Source organism: Mustela erminea, chromosome 7 (assembly GCF_009829155.1).
Source record: "Mustela erminea isolate mMusErm1 chromosome 7, mMusErm1.Pri, whole genome shotgun sequence".
Taxonomy (NCBI): Eukaryota; Metazoa; Chordata; class Mammalia; order Carnivora; family Mustelidae; genus Mustela; species Mustela erminea.
This window is the reverse complement of record NC_045620.1, coordinates 130,613,648-130,639,034: the sequence shown is the minus strand read 5'-3', so window position 1 is coordinate 130,639,034 and position 25,387 is coordinate 130,613,648. Positions and strand designations below refer to the sequence as shown.

Below are 25,387 nucleotides of genomic sequence, written 5' to 3'. Positions count from 1 at the left end.
GGGCTCTGAGCTAGCTGCTCTGATTCGGAGGGTCACTCTCTGTCGCATCGGGGGCCTCACTCAGCCCCATCGGGGCACCTTCCCGGACGCGAGCTGAGCCGGGAACACCCCCGAGTTCAAGCAGCAGGAAAGAGCACGGAAAACACAGGGACATCCACTTGGCAGGGAGAACAGCCTTTTAAAGGGATAGGACACCAGAAGGGACAGAACACAGAATCTTGAGGAAAAGATCACTATCTTTCTTCTGACTCTGATCCATTACCTTCCCACAGGCACTGACTCAACGAGCGAACCGCGGGCCGTTCCTACTGTATTAACCAGTCTCGTTCCAAACCCCCATGTTACCGAGTCTGATTAAATGGTCAGGCAAACCACATCTTTTAAGTGAAGAACGTGAGCACTAAACACCACTTCTGAATCAATATTAGGTGTTTTGTCACTCACAAGTAGTGACGCCAGGAGGTAATGATTTCCTGCTTTTGTGATCGCGGTGCCAGCATAATCACACTGCGATCCGGTGTAATGATGTGCTGTGAACAGTCTCGCACATTCCCAGATTGCCTGATAATTCATAATATATTCAGAGACCAACGGAGCATCCTGCTTGTACAGATACGACAGTCTTTTATGTAACATTCAATGAAAGGAAAAAAATATTTAATAAAATGTCAAGGTATTTTTTAAATACCAATATGACAAAGAAACATTTATTTGACCATATTATTGCGGTTCAAAAATGGTGAAGTCATGCAATATTTCTCATAGGTAACACTATCACCCGTGTAGCAATTTCATAAATACTTAGAGCGTAGATGCTAACATTTTAAAGATTTAATAAAAATTAAAAATGCTGAATTATAAGCAATTCTTGGCTGTTCAGCGGGATTTGGCCACACTCAGTACTCCCTCCCTCTCCTTAAACTCTCCCTTCCCACAGCTTCCCTAGCACAAAGAGGCCCCATCTTTCATCCTCTCTCTCGCCTGCGCTCTCCTGTCCCTTTTGCTGGGAGCCCTTCATGCTCCATTAATTGGGGAAGGTCCTCAAGGTGTGTCTCACGTCTCTCTCCTTTCTCATTCCATATTCTTTCCCAAAGCGCACCCACAACAGAGCCCATTTATCATCTACGTGCACGTAACTCCCAAATTAGTATTTCCGGCTCCTCCTTCTCTTTTGAGTTCCAGAGCAATAAGATCTACTGTCTGCAGGATCTTTCCTCTTACGCATTTCAAGGTACGTAACTTTCCCCAATTCCTTATCTTTTCTTTACACTCCCCTCAAAATGTCTTGTTGGTAACTATGGCTACCTAGCTCACCAAAGGATGTCACCACCCAACAGGCAGACCCAGTAAGATCCTAGAGCAGATCTTGACCCTTCCCCTCTCAGTGAATTCGTACCTCCTTGGTCCTCATCAATCAATGCATTTAGTACTAACCATTTCACCTTCTAGATATCTCTGAAAGCCATTCTCCTCTCTCCTTCTAGACTTTCAAACCCTACTCCGAGTTATGGTCACCTGTCACAATCTATTACTCCAATGGCTCCCTAACTGGTTTTTATATGCCTGTACTGGTCTTCCTAAAAATTTTTCTCAACATGGGAGCCAAAGTGATCTTATCAAAATGTAGACCTGATCCTAATACCTCTCTCTCTTTTACAAAATCCTTCAATAGTTTCCTATGACTCAAGTGATAGGCCTGCCATCTTGCCCATGGCCTGGCTTCCGGGCTTCTCCACAGGGCCCTCTTACACTGTGCTCCCGACTCTCTGGACCTCAGCCACGCTGTCCACCTGTCAGGCCCTCACATGCATCATGCTACTTCCCGTCAAAAGGCCTTAGCACGTAACTGTTTTATCTCCTTAGAAAATGGTTTCCTAGGCGCCTGGCTGGCTCATTTGGTTGAATGACTGCCCTCGGCTCAGGTCACGATCCCGGACTTCTAGGATCGAGTCCCGCATCGGGCTCCCAGCTCCTTGGGGAGTCTGCTTCTCCCTCTGACCTTCTCCTCGCTCATGCTCTCTCTCACTCATTCTCTCTCAAATAAATAAATGAAATCTTTAAAAAAAAAAAATGGTTTCCTTCTCATTGTAGAGTACACAATTGTGATGCAATATTTAGATCTCAGCTCCAGCATTATTTCTTCAGGAAAGTCTTCCCTAACTTCACCAAATCCCCTGTTTGGGTTCTCTTCTGTAGTACTTGTCACAGTTGTAATTTCACGTTTGTCTATCATTATTCAATGACAGTCTGTCTCCTGCACTAAACTACAGCTTCCAAGACAGCTGGGATGCCTGTTTTGCTCACTCTTAAAACCCAAGTGTCTAACACTGTTCCTCATAGGCAGCAGATTCTCAGTTAAAAAAAAAAGAAAAAACAAAACAAAACAAAATAGAAAACCTACCTCTGCATAAATGCATGAATATTAATGTAACTCGGGACTACTATTACTGAAAGACAAAAAGTGATAGACTATTGTTGGAATACCGAAATGTGCATAGGAAACGTATAAAGACAGAATGTCCAGATATTGGGCTACTATAGCTCAAAAGGAAACGTGACATTGTACTTTACGACTTCAAGATCCTTCTAAAATGGAATCTGAGAAAACGGGAATTAAACGCCCATAGGAATCGTGTGCTTACCCACTGTCAGTGAACAGGAACTCCAAATGGGTCATAAGAACTTCCCAACGGGAGACACTGTAACGCTGTGCCAGAGAAAGAGCGATGCTGTAGACGTTTTCCTCAAGTGTTCTTCAAGAATGTCCATCAGCCACGGGGAAGGGAGAAAAGAGAAACATATTACCCTAATCAGCCAAGAAAACGTTCATTAGGACTCTCTCCGGCTGCGAGGGGTACAGTCGGCACAGTCCTTAATAAGACGTTTCACAGTAATTCAGGAAAAGTACTTCCAAGGAATTCTAATGCTCCGTTTTCACTGTGGTACACTGCCATTGACGAAGGAACGGTCTAGACCAGTGGTTCTCAGCCGAGGATTCTGCGCCCCTGGGGACATCTGACAGTGTCTGATTATCACGGCAGGAGCGGAGGTGGTGAGGGCTATCAGCTTCTAGTGGGTGGGGGACAAGGGCGTGGCCGATGGCCAAGCCTCCTGCAGTGCCCAGAACGGCTCCCCCGCAAGGCGTTATCCAGTCCAAAGTGAACCAAGCGCGAAAATTTTCTGGTCTGGACACCAGGGCCTGTAGTCAAAAAACAGTGCAAAGGAAACACCTCTCTCCACTGCAGCTACATTCTGAGAAAGCAGAGGTGGGCACTCCACAAACGTTTACATTTCCTAGTGCTGGGCACTGTGCTAGCCACTTAGGACAGAAAGTCGAAACAGGTGTTTCTTGAGGAACTCACAGCGTAGCCCTAGCGGACGATGTGAGAGGTGAACCAACAATTAAATAAAACAGAGGGGATGCCACCAGCGAGGACTTCAAATCCGGACAGCAGCGATGAGCCAGTGACTGCCAACCCGCACTCAAGTCTGGAGGACACGCAAGCGGACCAGCAGCGAGGCAGTTCCCAGAGAGGAGGCGGAGGGGAGGTCGGCCAAGGGGACTGCGCCTGATCCTCTAGCAGTGGGGAGCCCATGGAAGGTTTAAACCAGGGGATGTGGCCCTCCAGGTGTATCAGGAATTCTGGGGGCGCCTGGGTGGCTTGGTTCGTTAAGCGAATGCCGTCAGCTCAGGTCATGATCCTGGAGCCCCAGGATCAAATCCCACATCAGGCTCCCTGCTCGGCAGGGAGTCTGCTTCTTCCTCTGACTTCTCCCCTCTTACTCTCTCTCTCGAACACATAAAATAAATAAAATCTTTAAAAAAAAAAAAAAAAAGGAAGAAGAATTCTGGGCCAGGGTGCCCACATTAAAGCCATTCTGGAAAGACTATTATGGGGCCCCTCTATCCCCAAGCAGACAAATTATTGGTTGGAGGATTGGTGGACAAAACCACAGGCAGAGAAATGAAATCTCTGTTCTTTTTAAATGATACTGCTAAGACTGCATATACCCTAGCAAAGAAAACCAGGACATTTACTTATATGTTTGATTAGCCAGGAGTTGGGAAACATTTTCTGTAAACAGCAAGTTAATAAATCTTTCAGGCTTCGCTGCCATACATACGGTCTCTGTAGCAAATTCTTATTATTTTTTTATTCTTGTTTTCCCACAACCTTTAAAAATGTAAAAGCCATTCTTTGCTCATGGACTATAAAAAGGAGGCCCAGGGATGGAATAAGTCCGTCATGGCAAGAATTACCAGGACATTGTCAATTAAAAAATTTCTTAAAAGTATTTATTGAGTACACCTCTCCCCACGATGGAATGAGAAATCCTTGAGGATAGCAACCATTAGCCATTCATCCTTTCTGTTAGGGGAGTCCGAGTCATTGCCTGATGACACGAACGTGTTCATCAGGTACACACAGTGTTACCACCTGATAAGGGGGAAAGCAACCAAGCTATGTTGTGCCCTCTTCAAGGTTACCCTGACTAACCACTGCCAAGCGATCATGTAAGAGACACAAGCAATGAAGGACATATACACCGCACCTCCAGAATACCGATGCCATGGAAATGGATCACAATTAGTAAGAAAATGAAGAATGGTCGCCTTGCATACAACTAAAGATAGAGAATGTAGAACTGCGGAACACGAGGAAGCAGGTGCTTCACAGGTTCTTGTATGTGAGAAGCCAAACTCCCATCTCTGAATCAAAATTGCTAGCTCGGAAATGCCAGGGATGCTCAGACATTTTAAACAAGCCATTCAAATGCTGTTGTGTATTTTTCTAAGGAACAAACTGTGTAGAAGATTCTATTACATGTTTGTCAAAAGCAGGTCTTTGTCCTTTAGGACATACTTCATAGCATACACTAGCCGGATATTTAAAAAAGAAAATCAAGGTCAATAACCCTAGCAAAATGTAATAGACGATGCTAAGACGTGTCTTACCTTGTAATCTTTATTCTACATAATAATCCTCTTCTAAGAAACCAAGAATATGGCACCAAGGACTCCCAAATGCCTGAAGGAAAAGCCCACTGGACTTGGCAATGAGAAGCTGAGGCTCACCACCCTGGCCGTGTAACCCTGAAAAACTCTGTAAAGTTGATTCTCAGATTCCTCTTCCAAAAGTGAGGAGATTGGATTAAATGACCTCCTTGGTCACTTTCCAAGTAGATATTAAATGACTCTAATGAAATTATTAATCTCCAGGAGAACAGAGGGGCAAAGAAAAAGTGATTCTGTACTTCTCTTAATTAACTAAATCCTGGGACAGATTGTTCTATCTTTTCTTTGATCGCTCTAGTCCCTGCCTACTCTAAAGAGAATTTGGGGTGTCTTCTGGTAGGAAAGAAGCTCGGGCTAATACAAACTCATTACAGAGTGCCAAGTCTACTTTGCCACTTTCTTAAAGATTTAAATGATAATAATGAAAAACAGCAAGTTTCACTTCCATAAGCAGGGCCATCTTTGTTATTTTAAAGTACTGTACCAAGAGGGAAGAAAAACCATTAAATATAGGCACAATTTAACCTTAGTTTCAAAGGCCGGAAGGCTCGACCGACCCCCATGCAGGTGTCTTCCTGGGAACACAATCGGGCAGTATGGGGAGGCCAGGAGGCACCACGAAGATGGGGATGGCTTTGTTACGTGAGAAGTCAAGGTCAACGTCCCAGTGAAGATCCTACCACCCATGTAAACTTGGGCCAAGTACTCAACACTCTGAAGCCTCACGTTCTTCAGCTATAAAATGGGGACGACATTTTATGTCATAGGGTTACCTTGAGGATTGAATAACATTTACGATATAGTTTACAGAGCACCTAACACAGCTCCTTGCACATGGTAAGCACTCCACAAACTGTGGTTTTAAAAACAAAACAACTCTACTTAATAACAACCATTGTGGGTGAACACATTTTCCCACTTTTTTCTTTTTTTAATTTGTGTTTTCTTCCCCCCCCCCCCCGCACCCCCCACTTTTTCTCTACCTTCTGACAGGTAAGTAATTCTCATTTGATCTAAACTAAAAAACGGAGAACAGTATTAAAACCAAGGGGCATTCCATACCCACAAAGAAAAATGAGAGACAGAGAGGGAGGTCGGGAAAGGGGAAAGGGACGGGGACAGAATCTCAAGCGGACTCCCTGCTGAGTGTGGAGCCTGAAGCGGGGCTCGATCTCGTGACCCTGAGATCATGACCTGAGCCAAAATCGAGTCAGATGCTTAACCGACTAAGCCACCCAGACGCCCCTTTCACATTTTAAATCCATCCCTTCATGAGACAAAGGTGTTGCTTACTCTGCTAAACCAAGGATAGTTTCCCTTTTGTACTGGTCGTCTGCAGTAAACCGCTGCACATCCACCCCCTTCCGAAGGCCCTGAAGGACCTGAGCCTGAGTGAAATCCAGGAGACGTTCGTTGTAGTAGTGCAACTGCTTGGTCAGCGAGACCAGGTCCTCCGGCCAGGCTTCATGTCCATATTGGGTCACATGCCTGGTGACCATCTTGATTAGCTCTTTGGGATCAGCCTGTAACAAAAAGAGTGACAACAAAAACAGAGCAAAGTAAGAGTAAGAGACCATGTCTACTGGGCTGTGTTCAGCTTGTCCCCTGTTGTTTCATCAAGGCTCACAAGCACCCTGAGCAATCAGTGGCAGACGTGGTACACTTTCAGACCACGAAGTCAAGACACAGAATTGAGTCTGGAAGGAGGTTTCTGGGCTCCTGCTCTATTGTTCCTTAAAACTCTCCAACTAGTTAAAAAATAATGTCCACTTGCTTTTTTCAACTACCATCATCCTACATTAGACTGATCATTTATAATTCACCCTGGAAGTAATTTTTGTCATTATGCCCCTGGATAGAGTTTATTTGGACCATCTAAGTATTCTCAATAACAAAATAGCAGTTCCAATACCACCACTATAAATGCCTAGAGAACTAAGTAGAAGAGTGTTTTCTGCAGGGGTAAGTAAGGAAAAAACCCACCCCTACTCCTAAAATCATAAAATCTTCTAGTTATATAAGGGAGCACCCAACCAATTTTTACTCAGCTCAGTTTGGGGCTCACTGGGATACTGTTCTATAATTCTTAATAGCTTCTCTAACAACAATAAAATTATTCAAATAGAACAAAATCCAGAATCTAACAGTTGACAGGAAAGAAAAATAAGTGATCAATTGGCCACATTTATTTACATTAAAGTTGGTCTGGGCATCAATGAAGCAACAGCAGCTCAACCATGAAAAATTTGGGGATATTTAACAGGGAGCCTGATACTTGAACAACAGTATCTCCATCACTCCCAACTCCTGGGAAGACATGGTTTATATTTTAATATAAGCGAATAAGGAAAAAACTCCAGGATCTACCTTTGGTTCTCAGAAACACATCTAATTATAGTAAGCTGTCAGCATTTCTAATGCGTGAGCCATTATTCTGAGCTACACAAGGAGATTTGTCAATGTCGAGTCTATATTACCAAACCCAGCCTGACATTTCTCTCTTGATCCTATTAGGGAACAGTCTGGGAGAGCCGATAAAAACCAATTAAAGAAATCTTCTTGGGTTCCAGGAGGTGGAATTGAGGAAAAAGTCCATGTTTTTTCCCTATTGCAATGCATACACTCAGTTCTATTGCAAAAACCACAGGCTAAGGATATCTCAAGTCAAAAGACTTGGGATTGAAAACCACCTCTCCAAAGTAAGGTACGAGACCATCCTTCATTTGTTCCAATATTTCTTGTGCACCTATTTTGTGCCAAGTGATGCATTAAGAAGATGTGACTCTTTCCTCCAGGAATGCAATCTACCAGGAGACACAATCAAGCAGTTGTAAAATGGTGTGACACAAATGAGCACGGGGTGCCATGGGAATACAGACAAGCTGGTTTTGGCCAGCTGGGTGTGGGTCTCCGGGGCACCTTCTTGGAAGAGTTAATGCCCAGATTAACTACTCAGGTATCAGCAGTTAAAAACGCCAGCAAAAACCAATGAGAGCAATTCCAGGAAAGGGTACAACAGGTGCTAAGGCCTACATAGCTAAGACCTGAAAGAAAGAAGGCATGAAAGAAGCAAATCTACCCGCCGTTAGAAGAGATGTGGAAATCCGCCGCATACAGATGGTATTTCTCACCATGGCTTCAGGCCTCAGCTCCCAGGGCCACCTCCACAGCTGACATTCACCACCACCACCTTTCTGCTTACTGACTGAACCCTTGGACAGCACCAAAGTCACACACCAAGGGCTCAGCCAGACCAGAAGTGATGTGGTATAGGGCCACCGCTCCAGGGCCGGTCAGCCGGTCTACACCTGCTCTGCCCCCCAGGTGGGCACCACTGTTGCCTGTTTGCTCACACCTCATCTGGTTAGCACGGGTAGAGACAGCGAGAGCACATTTGCAATGAGCAGGGCTTCAGGCTGGCAGGAGGGGTCTTCTACAGCCATCCTTACACAGAGCACCCTGCGGCCCGGTTCTGCACTCCAGCTGCAAACCCGCATTCACCACAAGAAGGACAGCTTTCTCCCATAGTCACTCCGACCCTGTGCTTTCCGACCAAAGCCCTCAGTCTGCAGTTGCCTCAAGCACTGGGAAGGAGAGGCCAGACCCGGGCAGCCTATCTCCAGGAGGGACCCCGAGCCCCTCTCTGCCGGGCTGTTGCTTCCCACTCCCATTCATGAAGCTCACCACCTCCATGTCTCAAGGCTTTCCCACAGGTTTCCTGGATATTCAGGTTTTACCTTTTGTTTTCTGGCATCTCAGGGATTTGGTACCTGTTTGAGGAGAGTGACCTACACACTCTTCACTTGACCTCGATTGTGTAACGCCTTCTCACTTCTATTCTCTTTGTATTCTGATACAATTTATGGAAAAATCCCAAGACCTGGTAGAGGGCAGAGCTCCAAAATGGTAGCACAAACCAATACTGAGCATAATCACTAACATTTGTGTGGGCTTTTCTTTATCCCACAGAAAGTTTCCAGTCTCCATATACAACCTTCGTCTTCATGTCTTTGCCAAGGAAGAAAATGACACGGCCTAGTGAAATCAGCATGGACCCACAGAAGGCCCTACCTGGATGACCTCGTGCTGACTTAACAACTACATACTCAGTTGTGTCATCTACAAAATGGCAGTAAAACGCAGCCTGCACGGTTGTGTGAAACCCAAGAGACAATATATATAAAACACACAAACCCAGGCCTGGCATGAAGCAGGTATTCTGAAAATGAATGGGACTGTGGGATTTACTCAAACCCGCTCATTTTAATTGTATCTCCACTACGCAATTTGTTTTACATTGCTTTTTCTCAGAAATATTAAATTCCAGCTTACTGAATTATGGCAGAGACCATGTATACTTCCTGAGCTTGTCCTTTCCAGAGCGCAGTAGATTCTCTCGCACAAATCAAGTATGAGGTAAGAGGGAGCACAGGGACAGCAGTACCGGCTTTCAGGTCAGTGGTACTGCACGCTCCAGGCCCCTCCCTCAGTAGGGATGCGGTCTGGGGCAATTACTTCCTACCTGTTTCCTCACCCATAGGAGTCAATAAGCACAGCCTCCTCATGCTTTGTTATGGGGCACAAGTAAAACAAAGTATTTTAAAGTACTCTTGTCTCCCTCATTCTAAGAAAGCAAATTGGACCTAGAGCTTACGCTCAAGGAATTAAAAAGCAGAGACAGACAAACACATACACAGAAGCAACCCACAGAAGGCTTCTGATTATAAGCACCATTACAGGGTCTCAGACCCAGAGTGATGGGAACTCCACAGAGGGAGCCAAGAGAGGGATCCTTTCTCATGGCTCTCCAGGGGCTCAGTTTCTTTGGATGTAAAACAAAGGAACGTCACCAGATGATCCCCCTTTTAAGGCTAAAATGCTATAAATGTATAGGAATTCAACCATGAAAATAAAATAAATCCTTGGAAATTCCTCCAGGTGTGGAATTTTTCTCATGTATCCCACCACTAAAATCTTCAGAGCAGATCTTCGCTCCAAGTACAACCACAGACTAATGATTAAAACCAATATATTCCGACACAGCTTAAACAACTTCAATGTCTTTTCCTTTACTAAGTTGAAATTACGCAGCCCCTCTGTACTTTTTATTTCAGATTCTTTATACATCAAACACATTCACTATACTAAGAACTATTTAAGAATAAATACCTAATACTTGAGTCTTCAGTGTGGAGACAGGCGTAGTACCAAACATACATGTAGTGAATCTCATCTAATACTAACAGTTCTGTGGGACCAGATTCTACTAGTATCATATGTTTTAGAGACGCAAAAGGAGACACTTGACCGAGGCCACTGGGTTAAGTAGCAGGGTGGCCTGTGACTCCCAAGCACAATGCCTCCCCCCAAAACCACCATTTTCTACTTGGTCAACAAGGAAGGCATAGCTCTTGAGATTATAAATATCCTTTAAAAATTTTTTCTTTTATTTGAGAAAGAAAGTGTGTGTGTGAGAGAGAGAGAGCACAAGCAGAGGAAGAGACAGATGGAGAGAGAGAAGCAGACTCCCCGCCGACTCAGGAGCCCATGTAAGTCTTGATCCCAGGACCCTGAGATCATGACCTGAGCCAAAGGCAGACACTTCAGCAACTGAGCCACCCAGGCGCCCCCTGAAATTACAAGGATCTTGGCAAGCCCGGTATACGCAGAGCTCCCACCAAATGTAATTAAGTCTTGGTATGAGAGTCCTTTTACAAATGATCAGCTTTCACTGATGGATTTAATGTTGTCATTGTACATTAATTACATCTAGATTGGCTTTTTTTTAACACACATGTGCATTCTCCCTCTCATCCCTTTTATACACATATATGCAAGTGTAAATACAAGCGACCCTAGAGGACACACAATAGTAGGTGCCCAACTAAATATTTGATTCAAGCTGTATCTGCAAGTCTTTCATTTTTTTCTTCTCTAATGACAACAGAGAGAGTTTAGAATACCCTTTTCTGTTCAACCCCTTGACATAAACATGCCTGCTTTTAAAATTCTGTCCTAATAATGGTGGTGACTAGGAGCAGGTAATTAATTCTTTGATGACAGGTTCCTAAGGGTCTTCAAATTTATGGATCATCGAATACTTGTTAAATGTACAGAAAGGTTTTCAAACCTTCAATTTATTGTGTAAAACACAATACTAATGAGAAAGGACAACTCGCAAGGGCTTCTAAGAAAAAGGAAAATCAGTTATGGGTAAAAACCACAGGAACGGGCATCAGATACCCTGATTACTGGCTCTTCTCCCTGAGCTCAGGGTTTTCCATTACTAAAACTGAAGCCATTTTTTCTTTATAGAATCGTCATAGAGATGAAGTGAGGCTAGGTGGATTAGCACTCTGTAAGTTGTAGCCCTCTATGCAAATTATCCTCTTACCATTATCATCACTACTTCCAGCTCTTCCTCAAGGAACTTTACTGGTTGTGATTACTTCCGATATTTAAGTTTTAATAACAGTTCTTCCCCTGAGCTTACACTTTCTCTCAAAATACTCCAAAGCAACCCCCTACTCACCCCAAAGCTTCATTTCATTCATTCACTCAGGCCCCAAGTGTATGGCATTCAAGTGTCTAAGCACTTTGACGTGAATGTCATTTGACCCTCGTACAACCCAGTGATGTGCATTTGAGACTATGGTTCCCGATTCAGAGACCCCAATCTGCCCTCCACACAGCCTCAGCTACAGTCCGCTAGCGAAGAACCGAGGCAAACCTCTTGCCTCTCACCTACGGCCCTGTCCACAACATCAGGCCCTTTTCCCCCACGCACCCAACGGGTCTCCATCAGTGTTCTCCATCCAAACTGACACTGAAATCGCTGCTTTTGTGTGTGTAGGGGATAGTCAAAGCTCTGTCTCTTTTCCCAACGAAGCTCAATGCCATGATCCAAGGGTATGAAAGCTTTTGGCTTCTAGGAAGCTTTTGAAGGACTTTATAGGTAGCTTCAAAATATGCCTTATTCAGTATTCAAAGTAATATTGCAAAACATCACAGGCTGCAAAAACTAACAACATAAAAAGGCATCAAAAACTTGCACAGAAAGTGTGGAGAATTAAATTATTCTAATTTTCCCCCCAAAATTTGGCAATGCAGTTCTTCAGGGGGTGAATAAAATATAATTTCTTCAAAGTATATGGTCAAGTCCCTGTAAAAAAAAAAAATTATGCCTAAATATTCATGACTACAGAATGCCCCATGACTTAATCTACTGCTTACTAGTAGAGGTAATAAATCCATTCGGATTTAACAGTCTCCATTTCTTGGTAATATTGGTTGGGAAGTTTTAAACAGGTGGTGTGTTTCCCCTCTAGGGCTGTTATTTGCTTGAGATAATTTTCTACTTAGTATTTTCAATTAGTGGCTTAAAAAAACCACATTTTAGAAATAGTCTACCATAAAGTTTTGAATTCCATCCCCTGCTGGGTTTACTTCTCTAGCATATAAAACTAAAGGACATGTTTCCATTTTTAACCGATTTTATCTTCTGAAACTTTTTAAAAAGAATGCTAGAAAAGATCACACTTCGAGATGCATTTACAATAATTATAAAGGTAAGGTATAATTGAAAACAAAATCAGGGTAAGAATGTGCCTATTCACATTTGCGTATAAAACTGTGACATACATATGCATATTTATAAACTATTTCTGGAAGGAACCAAAAGGGAAACACTGACTTTTTGCTGTCTACCATTCTCATCATTTGGGTTTTATGGCCATGTGTGTATTATTTCTTAAATATAAAAAAAAGTCAAGCAGGATAAATATGAGGAGAGAAGACTCTTTCTAGCTGACCGTCGTCAATCATTGTCCTCTGTCACTAAAAAAAGTAGAGGCAAGATGGCCTCCTCCACACAGATAAGCTAGGGAAGCTCCAGGCCCTGTGCTGGCTGGCCGGCTGGCTCCAGGCGGGGCTTCCCATCAGGATGTACAGGTCCTTGTCAGAAATAACCCCACAGATTCTATCAGTACTTTCATTCAAACCTAGAAATCTACCTAAGTTATCCTCCCGCAGCTCAGAACCACAGGGGGTGGAAGGAGAGAATGGGAGGGCTGAAAACAGAAACAAGGTGAAGTGACAACTGAGTGAAAGCTCGCTCTGCTGAGTGCTATTATGCGTAGGCAACAAATGGAAACCGCTTTTATTTCAATTTCTACAGTGATTCGTCGGGAGTTGGTTATATTTAATTCTAAACTCAGCAGTGCTGTTTTATGCAAAGGAAGATGCTGACAGGACTGGAATCGTGAGCCGTTAGGTGGTCCGTGGACAGCTCCGGTACTTCCGACATCCGGTTCTGGTGGCCTGAGTCCCGCCAACCTATGCAAGCCGGAGCTCCCAAAACCCAGGTCTGAAGGCTGCCCTGACCCATGGCAGCTAATGGTTCCTGAAGCTACGCACATGCCAGTCAGCAGCCACTGAGGAACCACAGCGGGTGAGGTCCTGGGGATTCAGAGAGAGAGAGATGGGTCCCTTCCCCAAATAAGATCGCCACATGGAGAGGGGACAGCCGTGCATCGCTGACCACACCACAAAGAACCGCTCACAGGGTGTCCGCACAAGAGCAGCCCAGGTCTGCTCAGGAGCGGAGTAGGTTCCACACAGGAGGCTCTCTGGAGCTCAGACTCAGATGCTGAGAGTGGGAAGAAGACGGAGGCACTTAAGTGGGGAAATTACATCTGCACAGGCACCGCGGTGAGAGAAGGGATGTGAACTCCAGAGAGAAATTCTGAGGAGCTAAAACACAAACTTCGAAAGAGCTGGTGTCGGGCTCATGGCTGCTGGGGTGAGGAAGAGCCGGCCCGATCACCGAGGGGTTCCCCTAGCACGCGAGGGAGAGCGACTTTACCGGCAGCCGCAGTGGAGCGTCCGGCTGGACATGACTCTCGGGGCCTCCGAGCCAGAGACGCTCGGGTCCCAGTCAAAGCAGGCGGAGCTGGGAAGCAGAAGCGCCAAGTGACAGCTTCCCTTCCGACCACAGCAACCTGGGGCGAGCCACTGGATTTCTCGGAGTCTTACCTGCCGCCAAATGGGGATGCTCAAAGGGTCAAGGGGCAGAACAAATACGAGGGCCATTGTAAGAGAAATGATGGCTTTTCGGGGTTAGTCTGCTCTTCCTCCTGCCCACAGACAATTCCCACACGCAGGCCCCTAAGTTCACCCTTGCTGTTATCCGACCCCCCCACACACATACACACTCTTTTCCACACTTCTTAGCCAAACAGAGGAAACCTTACTGGTCACAGTGAAGTTGGCTCACAGATGGCATTTCTGTCCTTTTCATCTGGAGTTAAGCAACTCTTCAATGCTTTCAGTTTCACAATTTTTTAAATTTAAAATTTCAATACCATCCCCAATACGTGGTGAGAAAATCCCACGGTACACACAGGGCACAGGGACGCTTCGACGCGGTCGTTCCTGCTGTTTCTGTGTGGCACGCTCTCGCCTCCTGTCTCCGTGCTGCTGCGCTCATCGCTTCGTCTTTCCTCAAAAGTCACTGTCTCGATTTGAGATCTTCCCCGAATCTGTTTAAATTGTACTCTACACACACATACTTCTCATTCTTCTTTGCTTTTTGTTTTCATAGCTCTTATCACCATCTAACAGAGTATATTTATTTCCTTATTTTGCTTATGACGCCCTTTCCTCAATAGAACGTAAGTCCAGGAAGGGCAAGGATTTTTACGTACTTTGTTCACTCGTGTTTCCCCAGGATCTAGAACATGGCCTGGCATAAAGTAATCACTTGATAAATACTTGAATACACACACACACACACACACATACACACACACACACACACACACACACACACACACAATTCAATCATTTCACATGTGCTACAGATTTGCTCATTAGTTCTCAATAATCTACCCAGTGAACACTTATTTACTCCCTTTTATTATCCAGGTCCTGCTCTAGGCATTGGGAAAACCAACAAATACAACACAGATGCTGGCCTCAAACAGTTCATCATCCAGGGAGATGAGAAGTACTTAAATTCCAAACAAGAGAGTGCTTCAGAGCTTTGACTGAGGTAAGTATAGGGCAGGACAATGCCCACGGAAGAGCACCAGACAGGCCTGGGGGCACGGCGGGATGGCGGCAGGCAGCGGGAAGCCTGCCCAGTGAGGTAGCACCTGAACCAAGGAGCTAAGCAAAGAAATGTTGCAGGCGAATATTACAAGCAAAGACTATGAGTCTGAAGACAAGGAAAGAGAATACACAGGACACCTAAGAGATTCAAGCGGCCTGGTGTAGCAGGAACAAAGGAAGATGAAGTTGGAGAAACAGGAGGGGTCAGACCGTGGGAGACGTGCAGATCTTGCCAGGACAACGGAAATCACGGAGGGATTTGAGGCAGAAGGCAGGATGACCACGTCTCCACCTCAGAAAGGCCATTCTGACAGATGTTTGGGAAAAGATACAAACTAACAAAAATGAAGCCAGGGTGAGGTTTACCAGGCTGTTACAGTAGTTTGGGTGAAGGAAACATGGAGACTGAATTAACTTGAGGATACGGGGTAGAGAGGAAAAAACAACTGGAGAGGTGTTCACACATCTATTAACTCCCTATGAACACATCTACCTGGAAGAACTTCAGAACGACTTTGTATCTTGATGTTAAAAAAAAAATCACGGAAACTTTCTAACTCTTCAGATCTCCTTTGAGACTACCAACCAACACAATGCTTTCCAGAGAGTTGCCAAGAAGTCCCTGGAGAATGAGCTGGTTCCTGAGCCGGTGCTGCCTTAACCCCTACTGGAGGGCCACCTGTTTCTGTCTGGAGCAGCCGAGAAGTTAGAAATCATGTTGGGAGCCATCACTGCTGTGCCACATGGACTTCACTGGCTTGTGTTCTAGGATCTAATGCTGCTTCCTGAAGCAATGACCCCGAACAGCAGGTGCCTTCTGCTATTGAGCCCAAAAGGAGAAGGGGAGCAGATGTTAGGAACCATGCTATGGGCCGGGGTGGGGGAAGGGGAGGTATGAGCAGTCTAACAGCCAAGAATCAGAAGCGCAGGGCTGGGGCAAGGGAGGAGAGCTCCAAGGAACCTCTTCCAAGGAAAAGATAGTTTGATAGGAAAATGGTGACAGAAACAAGGCCAAGAGTTGAAGGGAAGTAGCGGGGTGACACAAGCTGGAAGGAAGAAACAGAAATTGGAGTTAAGGGTAAAAAGGGGCAGGAATAAGTCTTACTATTCTTACCACGATGCCAAGCTTTGGGTCCTTCACATGAGGCACTCGATATATAAAATACAAGACCTGGAAATAAAATGCTCCCACTTCTACTAAGTGAAAAGAGCTGCTGGGAACACAGAAGAAACCAAGATGAAAGCACCTTTACTTCTAGCCCTTAGCTTTCAATGTTCTACTTTGTCTCTTCCTATGCTGCAGGTGTGGACATTGTAAATGGGGTTCCTTATGGAGTGACTGCAGCATCTGAAGAAGGAAATGGATTTTCAGATATAAAAGTTGGGGTGGAATTTAATGGTCTTCTCCTAAGTGACCTCTCTCAGAAACAGTACATCATTTGGGACTTTTAACTTTTGGTACAAAATAATTTACTATAGGGGAAAACAGGAAAAATACATGCTGTACTTGAATTTTCCTTCAAGAGGACTACTTTAATTAGGTTATCAAGAAACTGAAGTGGGGCCACAAAGTGGCTCTGCAGCAAGTCCTTTGGCCCTTCGAGGATGGACACGTGGTCTGGGCCGTGTGGGTCTGCAGTGCTCTTTCGGGGAGATCCTCCCACCCCCATGTACGCAACTGTCTTCTACGCATTTACAGTAAGTGCTGGGCTTAGGAACCCACAACCGTCTTTTCATGTTAATGCTCAGAGCCCAGGGCACACACGAGGTACCCAGCTGACTGGCCTTTCGACCCTCTGTACTCACGGAAAGTGGAGCACAGCACTGGGCACACAGTGCGATCGTAACACAGACCACGTACATGGGAACCAAAGAGGGGGCTCCCATTGCCACGGTACCCGCTCGAAAATCTCAGTCGAGTACATTCTGAAGACGTGACTGACTTGTATTTATAACAAGGCACAATGCTTTTGGTCAAAGTAAAGCTTCACTGTGTTTCAACACACTTGGGAACTTTAGAGAAAATGGTTACTTGAGTCCATGCTCAGCACTAATGAAAGATAGGGTACTTAGAAGCAGACTCCAGCAAACATGCCGTGAACATTCTTTGCCAGCCGTCTGATTGAATGTAAGAAAGCCATTAAGTACGCTGTTCTAGAAGGAAACTTGCCACATTTCCACCTATATAATCACTTCTTTCCCTCAATTTATAGCACAGTAGGTCAATTTCTTATTTCACATAAAAACATACCTGAGATATAAAAACAGAACAAAGGAAAATTACTAGAGCATGGAAGAAAATAACTGTACAAAGCGGCAGTAGCTATCAAAAACAAAACAGAATAAATCCAGAATCTCCAAAATAACGAGTATCTTTTATTAACTGGAAAAAGAAGAAAACATTCCTTTCTTGGCCAAATGTCATCGTGATCAAACTATGCCAGAGGACAGTCCATGTCTAATAATGTCTCCCACGTCTAAGCCTGTGGGAGATTATCCTGTGTGTTGTAAATGGTTCTCCCAAACCTCCCCACTGCCCTTACTCTCTTTAAAGAAAAAGTGATGAAGGAAAGCCACAGATTTTTGCCACAAATGGAATGTTTTCATGTGCTTAGCTATGCTTTGGGTGGCTGAGACCGCTAGAACTTTCATTCACATTTGAATTGTGAAATTCCTTCTTTACAGTATGCTATGAAGTCAGGGGAGAAAGAATCCTGCCTCAGTGCATTTGAAACCTTTTATTGGTACACACACTGGATCTGAAAGTCTGATCTATTTGCTTATCTACTCTTAAAGGTGGCAATTCTTTTAAATACTCCAGTACAAAAAACAGACAATTTCCCAAGGCTAATATTTAAAACTGGTATATACAGGTAAACCTCGTGGCATCTGTCACACCTCTGTGTTCACAGAAGGTGGCACATGTAACCCAAGGCCACGCTTAGACTCTCTGGCTCAGAAATCAACAATAAAGTTGTATCAAAATTGTCTGGAGCGTGGCAGCAAGTGGGCATAACATGTTTCAAGATTTCATCTGTCCAGCTACTACTCCCCTATTTCTGGCTTTAAAATAAATCAAAGTACAGCGCTGCTCAAAGAACTACAGTGTCTACTGTCCTCAGTTGGAGCCATGTTCCTTTCGGGGAGTGGGTTAAAAAGCCAATTCTTCATTTCTCCTCTCCTACTACTTTCACCTGCCCTAAGCACTTTGCAAAATAACATAAACGACAGCAAAGTCGCAAGGAGAATCGGCATTCACAATACACACTGGAAACTGCCTCTTCGTGATGCCTGGAAAAACAACTCTGTCCAACAGAGCAAAGGCAAGGGCAAACCCATCAGGGAGAATGTTCCGGATACAAAGCAGAATGTTCTGGATATAAATGATTTTAGAGAAGCTTTAATTCTGCTTGTTAATCGAGTGGAAACCACAAGGACTCACCCTGTAGAGAGGATGGCACCTGTCCTTGAAACACGGAGCCAGGCGGGAATAGATCTGGAGGCTACAGTAATAGGCGGCCAACTGCAGAGACAGAGCAGAGTGGGCCTGCTTTTCAAAGCACTTGTTAGCATCTAACACCTAGAAAGGAACATGACAGAACAAACTCCGCTGAAAGGAAGTTAAGGAAATCATCATAAACTATTACATTTCTAGTCATCACTGGAGAATTTCAACTCAAAGTTTCCACCGCATCATCTCAAGCTCAACTTTAAGAGGACCATGTTCAATGCAGAAGATACTATAAAGGCAGATCCTATGAGGGTAAAAGAAGATTTGAAATTAAGACTTCAGCTAAAATGGTAGCATTTGCTCTCAGAATACCAATACCATAGTCCCTCTAACACACAAGAACAATGAAAAGGAACCGAATCCTGTAATGACCAATTTACTGGTAAAAATCCCCAGTCTCGGTTTTTTGTTTACTCCTGAAGTCCTCTCTTGGTAAGGGGAAACTTACCTGTGGCAAAGCAAGAAGATAAGCAAGACCCAAGGTCATGTCATTTGGTAAAGCATCACTTGCCAGCTGCAAGAGAACTGAAGGCAAGAAGAAAAAAAAGCATCATTTTACTTGAGGATCTACATGACCTTCGTAGTTACTTAATAAGTGCCATGTTTTTTAGTCCTGTATGATTTCAACAGATAATTAGCTTCAGAGGACTCTTTAAGACCTTTTACAAATGTCTATTAACACTACCCAAATACAGATCACAGGAAATTATATTGTTAAATAGTAACCTTGCCTTACTCAAACTATGCTATCTGTTATGTTTTTAAATAAGAGAAAATTCCGTTAATGCAGGTACAAAGTCTAAGTGCAAACAGATCAGTGACAATGGTTTCTTACAGCTAATCTTTCGGTTTTAAAAACCCAGGCCATGCTATAAAATTATGTATGTCAAGGACAGCTTAATACAGAAAATAAGCATACTAGCATAAAAGATCAAAGCAACAAAACAGCTGTGAGTGCAAATTTCAGATCAGACTTTTGATTACTACAATGAAGATGGTTTTGTTCCTTCCAAGAACATCCCTCTTCATCCCACTCCACAAAAAACCCTAGCCTTGATTATATAATATGTTCAAATACGTCCCAATGAGTAACAACTTTCCCACATTTTTTACATAAGCAATGACCTATCAATGTCATGGCTCGAATTCTGGCAACAAAATCTGTGTTTATATACAGTTTGCATTAATAAGGAAATATTCCATTCATTTAGGGTCTTAGTGACAAATACCAGGTAGTCGTATGTAATCACAATGTAAATCCTTTATTTTTAAAGAACACAGACTCTCATGATCTGCACTAATGAAGGAGAACAGTATGTGAATAATCCAAAGTAAATGATATTCGACTTTGGAAATACACCATATAATTTTTTTTCCAGAAGATTTACCTTCCTAATTGTGTCTTACTTGAACTGAAATTTAAGTCATTTATATAATCTGGGCTTAGCTGGCAGTCTAGGCAATGAGATGGTGGTGGGCTAAGGAACCACCAGCAAGTGTCCAAATTTGACTTAGAACTCAAAATCTCCTGTGGATGACTCCGGGGGAACAAACTGAGCTTTCTCCACTGTGCTTTACAGAGAGAATGTTGCCTCTTTAGATACTGATATCATCCTCTGATTTCTCCAACCTTATGAACCAAGTTGGATCACCGGTCAGCCTCAGGACTTCGAAGGAATCATACAATATCAGAAGGTTTCCTAATCAAAAACTACTCATTTCAAGGCCCATCTGCAAATTCATTCCTTCATTCCGTATCAGTGAGAACCTTCTCCAAACCAGACATTTCACTAATAAGAATCAGATTCCGCCCTTTGGGATAAACACACTGGAACAAAAGAAAGTCTCCAAATAAGTAAAACCTACAATGCAAAGGGCTTAAACCAAATTTTGTACAAATAGTTATGAGAGCAAAGAAGTGAGTGTGTTCTAGAACACTACCAAAACTAAAGGATGAAGGGGTTAGCTATATATTCTGGACACCAGAAGATAAAGCAAGAAGAAACTTGTAAGTTTAATTTACAGAACACTCTGAAAGGTATGAGAAATATTTACTTAGTGTGCAGAAACTGCATACTGGGAGCGCCTGGCTGGTTCAGTTGGTTAAGCGTCTGCCTTACTCAGGTCATGATCTCCGGGTCCTGGGATCAAGCCCCGAATCGGGCTCCCTGCTCAGCGGGGAGTCTGCTTCTCCCTCAGTCCCCTGCTTGTGCATGCTTTCTCTCTCTCTCTCTAACTGTCTCTCTCTCAAATAAATAAATAAAATCTTTAAAAAATAAAAAAAGAAATCGCATACTATACAAACACACACACACACACACACACACACACAAAATCCCATGGCTGTCACTTGACTTCTATCTACCATTTGATACCTGTCTCACAGTCCTTCAGGACCCATATGGAGGGGAGGAAATATTCCAATAGTATCACATACTAATAATTCTTTCCTGTCTATTTCCTTTCTTATGTAGTTTCTTACAAAGTGACCTACAACTGCAATCTTACCTAGTTTTTTTTTCCCACCCCCATTTTGTTTTCAGATACTTCCCTTCTTTATGCACAAAGGAAGCCAATTTTCAAATAAGTGTATGTGAACCCACTCATCAATATTAGCTCTTTCTCCTCAAGGTTCAGAAGCCTTATATTTCAGGTGTGTGGCTTTGCCCTAGTTACCGAAGGTCCACACCTCTTATTAGAGTTGTGCTTGGGGCCATTCTGAGGCCCACTGGGAACATCAGTCCCATTACTGATTCTCTTCCAGTCAGATCTAGTTTTTTTTAAATCATGTAATTGACTTAATCTTTCACTCCATTTAACATGCATTTGTCTGTATCCGAAAACCGAAGTACCCTCAACGGATGAAAATACTCCAGAAGCCATTCCAGTGAATATGCTACAGACTCTGAAGGAAATTCCAAAACAAAAAAACCGAACAACAGACTAAACAAGGAAAAAGAACAGTGATGACATCACTGAAATAAATGCATAGTCCCCAGGAAATATCTGGGGAGGATCTTCATCTGAAATACCTAAGTTTCAGTAGGTTTATTTTTTAAATAGTTATATTATTTCTTAGAAACAACTGACAAGATGATCTCTAGCATTTCTTGAACATATATAATTGCATACAAAGCTTAATGCAGCAGGAAAGAGAAAATAGCTAATTTTCATGATCTCAAAGTATGACAAAAATCACCTTCAAATGGAAATCGGAAGAATCATCATTGTTACTTTTACCAAGCAACAAATGTTTACTCTGAGTGAATAATATCCACATAGATTTTATTTCATACTTAAAGTGTGTTTATTTATTTATGTAATTATAATGCTTTAACATTTTGGGGGGTCTTGATAAACCTGCAAGGACTGCCCTTCGCAAACAAGTTGTCTGGGAGCACACCTTTGATATGCAAAGCAATCAATTCAGAGCCAATACTCTGAACCACCTTTTCTCACTGGCTTTTATATTCCTTCACACTCTTCTAACCTTATCAGCCCAGGGCTAGGTACTGGACAAATTGAGACAGCTCTCTAGCCTGGAGTCTTAACAAAATTATTCACACCATCTATTTTAGGCTTTCTCAAGCTTACCTATGGAAAACACAATAAAGGTTTTTGCCCCTGCTTTCCCCTCAACCCTCTGCCTGTGACTCTGGGCTGACCCAAGTGCTTCCCCCTGGGGCCCTGGGGCCTGCCCTACCTTCTATTTCTAGGGTATGTGAATATAAACTTCTTCCTTCATGACAAACATTTCCACTTCTGGATGTCTTGCCATACCTAAATAAACCCAAAATTCCAGGTACATTTTTTTTTAATATTTTATTTATTTATTTGACAGGCAGAGATCACAAGTAGTCAGAGAGGCAGGCAGAGAGAGGAGGAAGCAGGCTCCCTGCTGAGCAGGGCTCAATCCCAGGACCCTGAGATCATGACCTGAGCCAAAGGCAGAGGCTTAACCCACTGAGCCACCCAGGCGCCCCCAGGTACATTTTAGAACTAAAACAACATCTATAAATTAATGAGCCAGAATGATATGGCGAGAAGAAAACCATCCTCAGAAAGTTTGGGGATCAAAACAGAGACTCACCATTTCCTGCATGATTTTGTGTCCCAGAATTCAGAATGTTTAGGACTTTCAGCAAGTTATACTTAAGTATACCACATATTATATGATACCTTCAGCCGGTCTGGGAGCACCCAATGATCAAAGACATTAATATTTCTGCTGTAAAACATTCGAATGCTCACAAAACGAGATAAAGCAAAGACTTAAATAACCTCATGTCAGCTTAGTTCAGGTTTTGATGCCAAGCAAGTTACGAAAAGTCCTTTTGGTTTTCAAAGCGTTCTGGATTTTAGATCAGAACCTTAATTTTCCTCACATGTAAATTAGGATTAAATGAAGCAAGTGCAGCTCATCTCTTTAGCATATAGAAAGCACCTAGAAAGCTCCTTCCGCCACCCCTATGAACTACAGGTTTGCGGAAACAAGTAATTTTCCTTATTTCTTCATTTAGGACACTTTTTGATTTCCCCCCAAAATGACAGATAATCAGTTCTTCCATTAGTAACTGCCATGGTGGTAACAGGGGGAATTACTTTCATTTTATATAAATCATAGCTATTAGTAAACTAGCTGCTGCATTTAGGTGTGTAGACTAATTGCACCGGGAAGACACCAGCAGACTCAAACAGTCACTCCCGATCAGCTGCCGCACCTAGCTGCCGCACCTCTGGGACCGCCCTTGTCCTTAATCAGCTTCTTCGCACGGAGCACTCAACAGTTATTTCCACTAGTTATTCCTCACAACCTCTCTGTGGAGGAAGATAGCTGTTTTCCTCAATCAACAAAGGGGATTTAGAATGAGAGAAAGTCCTTTCAACTCGTAAGTAAATCACACCATTCTTGGGGGGAAAAAATGTTCCCTCGAGCGCTCTCCATTCTAACAAACTCAACAGTTCTCTCCTTTCTACTTTCACTCAGGGCTCACCAAAGTATGAGGCACTGCCACATGGTCCTTCCTTGGCTTCAGGGTCCCAGGGTTCCCCAGCAGCAATCCTCAAATGACGCTCTTCTGTGTGTGTGTCACCAGACCCGCCCCTCCTCAGCCGCTGAATGTGGGAGTTCGGTCAGATTATTTCACGACTCTCTGCCAATCCTACTCCACAAGGTCTTCCCAGAAGAACTCAGCCAATACCTCAGTATATTTCCCCAACCTTTATCTCCAGAGTCCTGACCCACGGGCCACTTTATAAGACCTACATTACCAAGTGCTTGTTAAGACTCAAACATTCCCCCACATTACTAATTCTTTACCCAGTACCACTCATATTCTGACAATGGTGCACTGTTCTCCCCACCGGTAAAACATAAAATCACAGAATCTTCTTGGACTTCACTCTCTTCTCTGCTCCCAATCATCAGCCGTCCAAGCAAGCTGATGCATTTCCAAAAAACTCTTTCCCACACTTTATATTTTCAGAGCCACACACTCTAGTTTAAAAACTGGACTCTTTAACAACCTTCCACTCTTATTTGATGCTTTCAGTCTTCCTCCTCCCAATCCATTCTAAAACAGCACTTTCATACTACTTTTCTATTCATTTTAATCAAGCACTAGTGTAATGTCTCAACAACTTAAAACACACACACAAACACACTCCCCTCTTCATGGTTTCCCATTTCATAAAGAATAAAAATTAAATTGTTTGGTATTTAAGGTCTCTGTAAATATGAACCAACATTAATTTATGGTTTCAACTGACATTATCCATATTCTATACACCAGCCAAATGAGTCTGACACTCAAATGACTTAAGTAGAAACTCTGCACTGGGCTCCTGCCATTGCTTTAGGCAACAACAATAATTATTATAAAGCAAAAATACCTATCATTTTAAAAATATCTGCTCTGACAAGACAGATAGGAGAAACATGTTTTGCAAGAATTAGCTCTAAGGGTCACAAAAACCTATGACCCTGCGATTGCACTACTGGGTATTTACCCCAAAGATACAGATGTAGTGAAAAGAAGGGCCATCTGTACCCCAATGTTCATAGCAGCAATGGCCACGGTCGCCAAACTGTGGAAAGAACCAAGATGCCCTTCAACGGACAAATGGATAAGGAAGATGTGGTCCATATACACTATGGAGTATGATGCCTCCATCAGAAAGGATGAATACCCAACTTTTGTAGCAACATGGACGGGACTGGAAGAGATTATGCTGAGTGAAATAAGTCAAGCAGAGAGAGTCCATTATCATATGGTTTCACTTATTTGTGGAGCATAAGAAATAACATGGAGGACATGGGGAGATGGAGAGGAGAAGGGAGTTGAGGGAAATTGGAGGGGGAGATGAACCATGAGAGACTATGGACTCTGAAAAACAATCTGAAGGTTTTGAAGGGGCAGGGGGTGGGAAGGTGGGTAAGCCTGGTGATGGGTATTATGGAGGGTACATATTGCATGGAGCACTGGGTGTGGTACATTAACAATGAATTCTGGTACACTGAAAAGAAATTTAAAAAATTAAAAATTAAATTTAAAAAAACCACAAAGGAGATAGTATTACCTCATTGCTTTTACACAGGCTCGGAAGGCTAACACAAATCACCAAAATCAAGAGAGATGACTCATCTGTCCAGATGGTGTTATGAACTATATGTCTGTGCTCCCCCAAAATTTATTTGTTGAAGCCCTGATTCCCAGCATGGTGGATGTGGAGACAGGGCTCTGGCAGGT

At 43.3% G+C, this 25,387-nt stretch overlaps 1 protein-coding gene across 3 annotated transcripts in view; it reads right to left on the bottom strand.

Annotated features, from left to right (window-relative positions):
- NBAS (NBAS subunit of NRZ tethering complex) overlaps nt 1-25,387 on the bottom strand; it is a 327,228-nt gene that overhangs the window by 93,249 nt on the left and 208,592 nt on the right. For all 3 annotated transcript variants that reach the window (XM_032353267.1, XM_032353268.1, XM_032353269.1), the window contains 4 exons: nt 19,087-19,163; nt 18,570-18,707; nt 6,311-6,540; nt 2,643-2,753 (listed from right to left, as the gene is read on the bottom strand). In XM_032353267.1, the coding sequence (XP_032209158.1) occupies nt 2,643-2,753; nt 6,311-6,540; nt 18,570-18,707; nt 19,087-19,163 (556 nt within the window). The remainder of the gene's footprint in view (nt 1-2,642; nt 2,754-6,310; nt 6,541-18,569; nt 18,708-19,086; nt 19,164-25,387) is intronic.